Here is a 13,068-nt window from a genome sequence, read left to right on the forward strand (position 1 = left end):
AGTAACTCATCAGTAACTCATCAGTAACTCATCAGTAACTCATCAGTAACGCATTGTTAATGCATCAGTAACTCATCAGTAACTCATCAGTAACGCATTGTTAATGCATCAGTAACTCATCAGTAACTCATCAGTAACTCATCAGTAACTCATCAGTAACGCATTGTTAATGCATCAGTAACTCATCAGTAACTCATCAGTAACTCATCAGTAACTCATCAGTAACGCATTGTTAATGCATCAGTAACTCGTCAGTAACTCATCAGTAACTCATTGTTAACTCATCAGTAACTCATCTGTAATTCATCAGTAACTCATTGTTAACTCATCAGTAACACATCAGTAACTCATCGTTAATGCATCAGTAACTCATTGTTAATGCATCAGTAACTCATCAGTAACTCATCAGTAACGCATTGTTAATGCATCAGTAACTCATCAGTAACTCATCAGTAACTCATCAGTAACTCATTGTTAACTCATCAGTAACTCATCAGTAACTCATCAGTAACTCATTGTTAACTCATCAGTAACACATCAGTAACTCATCGTTAATGCATCAGTAACTCATTGTTAATGCATCAGTAACTCATCAGTAACTCATTGTTAACTCATCAGTAACTCATCAGTAACTCATCAGTAACTCATCAGTAACTCATTGTTAACTCATCAGTAACACATCAGTAACTCATCGTTAATGCATCAGTAACTCATTGTTAACTCATCAGTAACTCATCAGTAACTCATCAGTAACTCATCAGTAACGCATTGTTAACGCATCAGTAACTCATCAGTAACTCATTGTTAACTCATCAGTAACACATCAGTAACTCATCGTTAATGCATCAGTAACTCATTGTTAACTCATCAGTAACTCATCAGTAACTCATCAGTAACTCATCAGTAACGCATTGTTAACGCATCAGTAACTCATCAGTAACTCATCAGTAACTCATCAGTAACTCATTGTTAACTCATCAGTAACTCATTGTTAACGCATCAGTAACTCATTGTTAATGCATCAGTAACTCATCAGTAACTCATTGTTAACTCATCAGTAACGCATTGTTAACTCATCAGTAACTCATCAGTAACTCATTGTTAACGCATCAGTAACTCATCAGTAACTCATCAGTAACTCATTGTTAACGCATCAGTAACTCATTGTTAACTCATCAGTAACGCATTGTTAACGCATCAGTAAGTCGGGCGGCTGTGACTCAGGTGGTCGAGCGAGGATCCAGTAATCGCAGGTTGGCTGTGTAATCCTTGGCCCACGTGCCGAGGTGTCTTTGGGGAAGACACTGAACCCCAGGTTGCCCGACGGCAGGCTCGCACCAGAGGCAGTGATTTTGTTGCATTAATAATACTGGGGAGTTTACACTACTGTTTAACTTCACACACTGTTTCATTGCTGTATATGAAGATCACTAAGAGTTCATATTTACTGTTCTCCCATCCACTGTTTGTCTTCACACTTAATATTAAAGATAAATAATATAAACTCTGCCTAAAGCCCTTTTCTTTCTTGTGCTGATAAAGCTTAAAGGTTGAAGTGGGATTATAAACAGCAGTTCTCCTCGAGCTCCATCTCGTCTCCTGACTGATATTCTGTGCTTCAGTAGTCACCTGAGGGAGAACCTCACTCTGACGCTCACGCTGAATTGCGAAACATGAAGTCAATGTGAATATTTAAAGCTGCAAATATTGACTCAGCACGGCCCAGTTTGAGTGTTTGTACAGTTACTGCAATGCCTCTTGTACAGTACCTGGAGCAAATCTCCCAGTGCTGGTGTATTGATCTAAGGTCAGATTTTATTAGGGAGAGGTACAGGTAAAGCCACAGATCTGGAAGAGACATTTGCATGCATGACATTCAAACAGTCTCGAGTGCACAAACTTTAACATCAGTGAATCTAACCACTCGGTTTGGCTCATGCTGCATAAAAACTGAGACTGATATCACTCCGTATATAATCTGAGCGTGACATGCTCAGGCATTAAACCAAACACCAGACTGCACAATTTACTCTCCAACAATTCTATCATAATTAATGATTTTCATTAAAAATACTTAAAATAACATTCTAGTAATTCTGTGTATATGTGGTGGTATTGATTACAGATTATTACTCTTCTGTGTGTGTTAATTATGGATTATTACATCTGTGTATGTTCAGATTATTGATTATTACTCTTCTGTGTGTGTTAATTATGGATTATTACATCTGTGTATGTTCAGATTATTGATTATTACTCTTCTGTGTGTGTTAATTATGGATTATTACATCTGTGTATGTTCAGATTATTGATTATTACTCTTCTGTGTGTGTTAATTATGGATTATTACTCCTCTGTGTGTGTTAATTATGGATTATTACTCCTCTGTGCGTGTTAATTATGGATTATCACCCCTCTGTGCGTGTTAATTATGGATTATCACCCCTCTGTGCGTGTTAATTATGGATTATCACCCCTCTGTGCGTGTTAATTATGGATTATCACCCCTCTGTGCGTGTTAATTATGGATTATCACCCCTCTGTGCGTGTTAATTATGGATTATCACCCCTCTGTGCGTGTTAATTATGGATTATCACCCCTCTGTGTGTGTTAATTATGGATTATCACCCCTCTGTGCGTGTTAATTATGGATTATCACCCCTCTGTGTGTGTTAATTATGGATTATCACCCCTCTGTGTGTATTAATTATGGATTATCAATTCAATTCAATTCAATTTTATTTGTATAGCGCTTTTTACAATAGACATTGTCTCAAAGCAGCTTTACAGAAATATCAACACGGTGTACAGATATTAAAGGTGTGAATTTATCCCAACTGAGCAAACCACTGAGTGGCGACGGTGGCAAGGAAAAACTCCCTAAGATGTTTTTAGAGGAAGAAACCTTGAGAGGAACCCGACTCAGAAGGGAACCCATCCTCATCTGGGTAACAACAGATAGTGTGAAAAAGTTCATTATGGATTTATATGAAGTCTGTATGGCCTTAGGAGCAGCCGTAGTCCCAGCAGTCTGGAATTAGAGAAGATTTGAGCTCCATCCAGAGGCAGAAAGGATCTGGATCTCTAGTATCTCCATAGATTCGTGTGGGGCTCGGCAGAAGGAGAGAGGGAGAAAAAAGATTATTAGGAGTAGTAGAACAGAATCTAGTCAGGGTAGGCTTGAGTAAACAAATACGTTTTAAGCCTAGACTTAAACACTGAGACTGTGTCTGAGTCCCGAACACTAATAGGAAGACTGTTCCATAACTGTGGGGCTCTATAAGAGAAAGCTCTTCCCCCTGCTGTAGCCTTCACTATTCCAGGTACCAACAAATAGCCTGCATCTTTTGATCTAAGTAGGCGTGGCGGATTATATAAAACCAAAAGGTCGCTTAGATATTGTGGCGCGAGACCGTTTAGTGCTTTATAAGTTAATAAAAGTATTTTATAATTAATGCGAGATTTTACTGGGAGCCAGTGCAGTATTGATAATATCGGTGTGATATGGTCGTACCTTCTAGTTCTAGTTAGGACTCTAGCAGCTGCATTCTGGACTAACTGGAGCTTATTTATATTCCTACTGGAACATCCAGACAGTAAGGCATTACAGTAATCTAATCTAGAGGTGACGAATGCATGAACTAGTATTTCTGCATCATGTAGTGACAATATATTTCTTATCTTAGAAATATTTCTGAGATGAAAGAAAACTATCATAATAATATTATCTACATGAGCATCAAATGATAGACTGGAGTCAATAATCACTCCAAGGTCTTTTACTGCTGCACATGATGAAACAGAAAGTCCATCCGGAGTAACCATGTGATCAGAAAGATTACTTCTAGCTACACGTGGGCCTAATAAAAGTATTTCTGTTTTATCAGAATTAAGTAAAAGGAAGTTAGTTAACATCCAACGTCTAATGTCCTTTACACAATCCTCAACTTTACTAAGCTGCTGTCTGTCCTCTGGCTTCGCTGAAACATACAGCTGTGTATCATCAGAATAACAGTGGAAGCTAATTCCATGTTTACGAATAATTTGACCTAGAGGTAGCATATATAAAGTAAAGAGCAGTGGGCCTAAAACAGAACCCTGTGGAACTCCAAAAGTAACCTCAGTACGCATGGAGAATTCACCATTTACATCTACGAACTGATAACGATCGGTCAGATAAGACCTGAGCCAGGAGAGGACTGTTCCCTTAATGCCAACAACATTTTCTAATCTATCAAGGAGAATAGTGTGATCTATAGTATCAAAAGCTGCACTAAGGTCGAGTAACACAAGCAGAGAGACACAACCCTGATGAGAGGTCAGTAGAAGGTCATTTACTACTTTAACTAACGCTGTCTCTGTGCTATGATGAGGTCTAAATCCTGACTGATACATTTCATGAACGTTATTCCTATCTAAGTACGAGTATAACTGCTTTGCTACAACCTTTTCTAAAATCTTAGAGATGAAGGGGAGATTTGATATTGGTCTATAGCTGGATTATCACCCCTCTGTGTGTGTTAATTATGGATTATCACCCCTCTGTGTGTATTAATTATGGATTATTACCCCTCTGTGTGTGTTAATTATGGATTATTACCCCTCTGTGTGTGTTAATTATGGATTATTACCCCTCTGTGTGTATTAATTATGGATTATTACCCCTCTGTGTGTGTTAATTATGGATTATTACCCCTCTGTGTGTATTAATTATGGATTATTACCCCTCTGTGTGTATTAATTATGGATTATTACCCCTCTGTGTGTGTTAATTATGGATTATTACCCCTCTGTGTGTATGGGTTATTGATTTTACCCTTCTGTATGAATAGATTATGGATTATTACCCTTCTGGTGTTTTTTTTTTGATAAACACTGTAATAATCCTGAGATAAAACTGATGTTTCACCCTTTACCCTCTGAAAGTGAACAGGTTATTAATATTATAAATGTCCTTTGATTCATTCAGAACTTCACACACACCTTCACAGCTGTCATTAATCAGAAGAAAGACTTTTTCTTGACGCAGGTGGAAATCTGAAAGGCTTTGAAGGTTGGTTTATTTAAAGTAAACACTACTAGAGAGCGACGCCGTTAATCTTTACCTCCGTTATGTCACTGGTGTTTAAACAGTGTTCCTTCAGGTGAAGTCTCTCACACTGCTTCATTTACATCGCTCATAACGTTCACCTTTAATCACAACTCACACTGGAACTGAGTAAGCTGAAGTCAACGGAGTCCACCACTACATCTCCTTAAAGTCCTGAGCGGTTTGTTTCAACCTTCTGATTTATACGCATTTACTGACGGATGCTTTTATCCAAATCCTCAAGCGGAGAGTTCGAGGGTTAAAGGGTTCATTTCACTGCGAGGTCAGGAATCAGAGCTGTGATTTCCTGTGGGAGAAAATCTCCTGAACCACTGACACCACACTGTACACACGATAAGTGTATTCAAATTCTACACCAGTCTTTAAGAATTCTTAAAGAACAAAATGACTAGAAATGTAAAATAATAATAATAATAATAATAATAATAATATTTTTTAGCAAGTGAAAATGTCTTGAATATGGGCTAACATATATATTTTTTATTCTTATGATACTAACATACCGTGACGGCTGGGTCGGCCCGTCCCGACGGTTTGGGGTTGCTCGCTGCCTCAGGGACTGGACCGCTTGTGTTCACTGATTTAACTATGAATTCTGCATCACATCAAAGAGTGCTTGAAGGTAATGTGAAGCCGTCTGTCTGAAAGTGGAAGTTGAACTGAAAGTGGACCTTTTAACAGGATAATGATCGTAAGCACACGAGCAAATCCACCAAGGAACGTCTCAAGAAGAAACGGAAGGTTCTGGAACGGCCCAGTTAACGCCCGGATTTGAATAGCGTTGGATGTGAGGATGTGAAACTGGCAGAACATGCAAGAAAACCCTCAAACATCTCGCAAATGAAAGAATATTCCATAGAAGAGTGGTCAAAAATTCCAGCAAGCCTGGTGTACAATTATACAAAACGCCCTCAGCGCCCTCCATTAATATTGGCACCCTTGGTAAATTTAAGCAAAGAAGGCTGTGAAAAATTGTCTTTATTGTTTAACCGTTTCATCTTTTGTTGAAAAAAATTCTCTGCTCTCATGGATATCAAATATCTGTTAAATATAGCTGTGCAACAATTATTAGCACCCTTTTAGTCAATACTCTGTGCTACCTCCCTTTGCCAAGATAACAGCTCTGATGAGGTTGGAGAATACATGGCGAGGGATCTGAGAGCGTTCCTCCATACAGAACCTCTCCAGATCCTTCACATTTGGAGGTCCACGCTGGTGGACTCTCCTCTTCAGTTCACCCCACAGGTTTTCTATGGGGTTCAGGTCAGGGGACTGGGATGGTCATGGCAGGATCTTGATTTTGTGGTCAGTAAACCATTTCTGTGTTGATTTTGATGATGTTTTGGATCATTGTCCTGCTGGAAGATCCAACCACGGCCCATTTGAATCTTTCTGGCAGAGGCAGTCAGGTTTTCATTTAATATCTGTCGATATTTGATAGAGTCCATGATGCCATGTATCCTAACAAAATGTCCAGGTCCTCTGGCAGAAAAACAGCCCAAAACATTAAAGATCCACCTCCATATTTAACCGTGGGCATGAGGTACTTTTCCATATGGCTACCTCTCTGTGTGCTCCAGAACCACCTCTGCTGTTTATTACCAAAAAGCTCTATTCTGGTTTCATCTGACCATAGAACCCGATCCCATTTGAAGTTCCAGTAGTGTCTGCACACTGAAGACGCTCGAGTTTGTTTTTGGATGAGAGTAGAGGCTTTCTTCTAAGGAGATGTTTATGTAACATTTATAGAAGGAGTCTCCAGTGTCAGCGCTGTGTAACAGTCAGAGGTGAAGATGTAACTTTACATTTAAGCTGCATTTTTGTTTGTCTTATTAACTTGAAGAGAGAGAATAAAGAGAGAATAGAGAATAAAGAGAGGGAATAAAGAGAGAATAAAGAGAGAATAGAGAATAAAGAGAGGGAATAAAGAGAGAATAAAGAGAGAGAGTAAAGAGAGAATAAAGAGAGAGAGTAAAGAGAGAGAGAATAAAGAGAGAATAGAGAATAAAGAGAGGGAATAAAGAGAGAATAAAGAGAGAGAGTAAAGAGAGAATAAAGAGAGAGAGTAAAGAGAGAGAGAATAAAGAGAGGGAATAAAGAGAGGGAATAAAGAGAGGGCTGGTGAGGGAACGAGTGTTTATAGCTGCTATACCGTACATGACAGCAGGAAGTAAATGTAACTATAAATGGATAAAGAAGCATGGCCTGTCATTCTTTAATGAATAAGTAAGTCACTGTGGTGTAAGTGGAGTAAAGCAATTGGGGACATCAGGATGGGAACAGTAACTCCACTTCCTCACTGCTGCTCGCTGTGTGCTTTATTCTACGTGACAGAGTGATACTGCCCCCTACTGACAGCTCACACACTGGATCCGACACACTCGGCTTTCATTTATTCCCTTTTTATTTCTGATAAACTGATCACAGTGATGGTGATGATGGTGAGGATGGTGAGGATGGTGATGAGGATGGTGGTGATGAGGATGGTGATGATGGAGAGGATGGTGATGATGGTGAGGATGGTGATGATGATGGTGGTCATGATGATGATGATGGTGGTGATGAGGATGGTGATGATGGTGGTGATGATGGTGATGATGGTGAGGATGGTGATGATGTCAGCTGTCCCTTGTGAAAATATCTCTACTCTCGAAAAGCTCAAACATCCAAAAGCACAAGCAGGAAGTTCCTCATGATGAGAAGACAGTTTTAGAGTTGTCCAAACTTACAGCTTTTATGTTCCTAATAGTTTTATCCAGATGAAAATAAACAACCCTCTCTCGCTATATATACAGTACTGTGCAAAACTCTTGGCACCCTAATTATTATTTAAAATATATCAATTATTGTGTTTTTTGTTTGTTTGTTTGTTTTATGTCTTCGGCATTGCCGTGTGCATAGAAAACAGAACATTCTGGAAACCGAGTTCCAGACAATTCACAAACGAAATACTACACTGAAAACATGTCTGTTTGTGGTGAAAGAAATTCAGTAATTGGGAATGAAACATTCTTCAAGACTCAAGAAGAGCATACATCTGATTTCGGTATAAAACGGTACGATGGAGAACACCAGAGAACCGATACAGCTTTAAAGGCAAAGTGTCACTGATTTATTTTCATGACTAGGTTTATTATAGGTTTCATAATCAGGAAACCTATAACAGAATTCAAATGAGATTTGTACTGATATTTAGGGTCGATTTGTATTTGTAGAAACAGTTCATTTCATTCTTTTCAATGGCACAGAGTTTCTTCTCGTGACTTTCACACAGTACTGCACTGAACTGAAGGTGCTATAGATGAACATTTTTATTTTAAAAGCTTTATATACTGTAGCAGTGCCTTGCTTTACCCCAGTGTCGTATAAACTAATAAAACTCTTTATTTCCTGTGAGCTGAAAGTCTCCTGCTTCAGTAACACAGTCAACTACATTACAAGATTCAACATGCGTCCAGCAAACATCAGATCATAAATAAAACTACAAGTCGATTTAACAAGAATTAAAGAAAACAAATGCTGTAAGTGGAAAAGGAAGAAAAGATGGAAGACGGATAATAGAGCAGTTCTGTTTGAGCCGTCAGATTTTCTGGGGGTTTTTTAATCAAAATATCCCTCTGTAAATGTCACGAACTAATTTAAATCACATGGCTTGTTCCTCAGTGGCACGTTTCTCTCATCTTTATACACAAAAAAAAGTAAATCTTTTGTAGTTATGCAGTAACGTATGGCTGAAATGATCTTCAGTGCACTTTAAACGTTTACGTGATGGCCACTCGGGTCCATCACGCGCTCAAGCCTTCGCTGCGTCTGCGATCGTCACGTTTCTAAATCCATCATTAATAATAAGAATCCATAAAATGTCTTTCTTTAAAATATTCAGCAAGCATTCTTCTTAAATTAGCATTCATACACTCCTGATTACAATCATGATGATATCCAGAAGGGGGCGGGGTCTGCTGTATTTAGCCCCACCCTCTGGTTAATCCACATAAGTCAAGGCCACGTTTACATTCCTTATGAATAAATATAGCGTTTGTTTTTATTTACGACTGTCCAAACGGGTGAGGTCCGTACGGCTGGGGAGGAAACATAAACAGAACAGATTTAGTTAGAAGAGAAGAAAAAACATGTGAAATACATACATACATTTACATACATAAAACATTTCAATAAAAATCCTACAGTAATTTGTAGGAACCTCAAACACAGTTATGCAAATGAGCTTCCATTATAACGTTAAGCTAGAAGTGCATCGCTACATCAAAAGATTAGTTAGGTTTTTTTTTGTATACAATTCTTTCAGAAAGTATTCACACCCCTTCTAAATTCATTTTCTCTCAGCAATCTGCCAAAATCTCCAAAACCATTCATTCAATCATCCTCAGTTTATCCTGGGCAGGGTCTCGAGTTTATCCCGGGACTACGGAGCGTGAGGTAGGAACACATCCCGGATGCATAACGGGAAAAATCTCACACTTCACTTTTCCCCCAAACGTGATTGTGTGAGTAACACGTAAAATACTAACAAGCAACAAATATCTGAATCATGTATTTTAAAAAAAAATCACACGTGGAAAAATAAAACACACCATGTGCTCTACATCTGGGAAAAATAATAATGTGAAAATATAATTAAAGCACATGAGAATATAATACATGAATAAAACACATGAGGAAAAATAAGTGCATGTCTTAGTTGAAAAAATAAATTAATGAGGAAAAAAGGGTTTTGTGTGTGAAAAGAAACGAATGCTAAAATGAAAAAAAATTAAAATCCTGTGCTACATTACAAAAAAAAAATCGAATCAAATATAAAATCACGAGTGAAAAATAAAGCCCCGTGGTTTATGTGTGAGGGAAAAAATCACACATTGAAATAATAAAAGAGTCACGCACTATATAACGTGTTTAAAAACGTGTAAATTTCACGTGTGACGTTTGTGTGATTTTTTTTTTGGTAATGGATGGGACACCACTGTGCTGCTGGGCACCATAACACACACACACACACACACACACACACACACACACACACGGACAATTTATTGTAGTGAATCCACCCGCTGGTATGTTTTCGGGGGGGGAACCTGAGAACCCAGAGGAAGGAGAGAACATATGGAACCTGGAACCCCTGGAGCTGTGAGATGGCGACGCTACAGATTTCGTACATCAGTCGTCTCTGAAATCTCACCTGATCGTACGTGGCTGGTATGGTGTTTTGCAGGTTGTTTGTTGCTGTGGTTACGGAGCTGTTTGACAGAGCGGTGTGTTGCGTTGGCGTCGAGTCTGTAAGGCTGCCGTCGCCCTGCGTGGCGTTGTGGGGTGAGGCGAAGGGGTTGTAGTCGTCGTGCACGCTGCGGTGAGGCTGTGTGTTAAACTCGGCTTGGAAGGAGGACAGCTGCTGGGTGACGCCCAGGAGACCTCCGACCTCCACGCTCAGGATCACCCAGATCACATCTACGTGCCGAGAGGCGCACGAGCAAGAACAGGACAAAGAGGAGGACATGGTCACGCTCACAAAATCTTTATTTCCGTTACTTACTGAGTAATACTCCTTCTACAGACCTGCCCAGAATGTGGGCGGGGCTTTCAACCGTGCTGATCACTGATTGGTCAGAATCGTCCTGATTAGAATCATTTCTCTGAGTGGAACAGTACAGTGAACTGACTGTCTCACAACCTTTATCTCTCTTTTATAACCTTAGTTTTCTGCACAATTTCAGAGGAATCATCGCAATTTATCACCAAATGTAATATATCTGATTGAGACATTGCACAATAATGTTTACTTAATGTCACAGATTTATAGTCCTTATGTTTAAATCAAACTTAAACCACAAAGTCACTACATTTGCTCCCTACATAGGGCGTAATACAGTGATGTTCCAGTATATATAAATATATATAATATATATTATAAATGACCTGTAGCTTTTCTGTTCGCTGGTGTAAACACAAAAAAACCCCAGTAAGGTTTAATTTGACCTCAGTCCTCTACTAGATCCTGATCTTTACTAGCACATGAGACATGACGTCACTTGTTTTTCTCCTAAATTACTCTGTGTACCTCCCTGAGATGCTAACACTGAATAATAACATCACCCACTTCCTGTTCCTTCGACAGGTATTATAAACTCTACACGTTATATCCCAGTTTCATGAGCGTTCACCTCCGTAGAAGAGTCCGGGAGCGGTGCACATCCTCCACTGGCCCTGGTACATGCCGGGAGCACAAGGACTGCGCATCTGTACACTCACATCGTGAATCTCCTGAGGACCCAAAGAGCGGACCATCACGAAGTTCACGTGACCAAACTGATCTCCACCAGTGTACCTCAGACACACACCTGGAGGCCATGCCTCTGAACCTGCAGCACAACAAAGAATTCAAAGGTGAATTCTGAATTCTGATCTGAATTCTGATTGGTCAGGAAGGCGTTTATTGTTCCGTATACAGTACCCGTGTTCTGTATCCTCCACGTCTTAATAAAAGGAGTATCTGGTGGAATCGACTCTCCTTCTCCGATAGTCACGTCTTTCACAAACGACATGGACGGAGCCGAGCCGCTGGGGCTCTCGAAGTCATAATACGCTCCGATCGCCGCCTGTAGGTTCCTGTAACGGAAAAAAGAGACACCGGTCAAGTGATTTAATGTTATTCACATGTAAAAACTCATTTATCCACATATTACATATAAATATATTATTTATAACAGGTATGTTTGATATGATTTGCTGTTAAATTAACTCTCTCTCTCTCCCCACCATCATATCTCAATAGCTGTGTAAAGAAGTCATTAACGCAGAATATAATCCTCTTAAATGTACATTTCATCATTAAATTCGATATTAAAGTCACTTAATTGTCTGAGTAATGTAATCTAAAGTCAGATTTACACTCAGACACATATTTGTTAGAAATTAGACAGAAAAAGAAGTAGGTGTGTTGGTTTATGAGTCATGAGTTGTCACTATGAGTCAGTGTATTTACATAGCAATAAAAAATAAATGAAAAATAAAAAGGAAAATAACGAAACTCGAATTGAAATCTATTAAAACACATATTTTAAAAAAATAGCCCACGTCGTATTTAGTCACTTTTATTTTTGTGTCTAAATAAAATCATAGAAAATCCGATTAGCAGATTAACAGGGACAGCAATACAAACTTGTGGCTAATAGGAGAACTAGCAGCAAATTAGCATGTTTAGCTAGTAACCTAATTGACGTATACTTTTCTAAATGTGTCTATTTTATTTTGATGACGTTTAAGCAGTATTATAACTAAATCTATAATTAGTAATACAGCTAGTATTTTTAAGGTAACTGAATGTGCTAGCATGCTAGGCTGATTTGGTAGCTTAGCTAATGCTAAGTGTTTTTACCAGTTAGTCATGTCCAGGAAAAAAGCACATCCAGCGGGATTGAGCTGGAACCCGAGCAGTCTCTGGAACTCGGTTATCAGGATGTCTTTATCGGTCGTCCCCATGCAGCTAAATTTCTGCATCAGCTCAGAGTCGATGTCCGTTTCCATGGCCTCCATCGCGGCGCAGCATACGGCGGCTCCCGTTTCTAATTTAGTCCGAGGCTTCGGGCCTAGCGAGGAGAACACGACAACAAACCGAGTGCGCATGCGCGGGGTGATGACGTATAGGCGCGACGGAGAGACTTCCGCAACTTCGGAGGTTAAAAAAAACTGGACAGAACATCTTTATTCGTGGAACTATTCTAAATAAACAATGTAACTATTCTAAATAAATGTTGTTGTTTTTTTAAGTAAAATTTGACCTTAAAGATGTTATTGTGTTTCGATTACAATATTACCCATAATAATTTAAATTAATAGTTCTTTATGGAAAATGTAAATAATGTGTTTTTTTATTACATTTTTAACATAACCTTTAAAATGTCTTTGCAATAAAAAATGATATATATATATATACATATATATATAT

The 13,068-nt window shown here is 38.8% G+C and overlaps 1 protein-coding gene across 1 annotated transcript; it reads right to left on the reverse strand.

The window, feature by feature from the left end:
• Nucleotides 1-7,028: 7,028 nt before the first annotated feature.
• Nucleotides 7,029-12,778, reverse strand: LOC128619550 (protein ILRUN-like). The gene is made up of 5 exons (XM_053643798.1): nt 12,499-12,778; nt 11,575-11,729; nt 11,285-11,482; nt 10,306-10,571; nt 7,029-9,190 (listed from the first exon to the last, which is right to left on the reverse strand). The coding sequence occupies exons 1-5, from the start codon at nt 12,744-12,746 to the stop codon at nt 9,158-9,160; spliced, it is 900 nt and encodes a 299-aa protein (XP_053499773.1). The 5' UTR covers nt 12,747-12,778; the 3' UTR covers nt 7,029-9,157.
• Nucleotides 12,779-13,068: the final 290 nt, after the last annotated feature.

This window comes from Ictalurus furcatus, chromosome 15 (assembly GCF_023375685.1).
Source record: "Ictalurus furcatus strain D&B chromosome 15, Billie_1.0, whole genome shotgun sequence".
NCBI classification, from domain to species: Eukaryota; Metazoa; Chordata; class Actinopteri; order Siluriformes; family Ictaluridae; genus Ictalurus; species Ictalurus furcatus.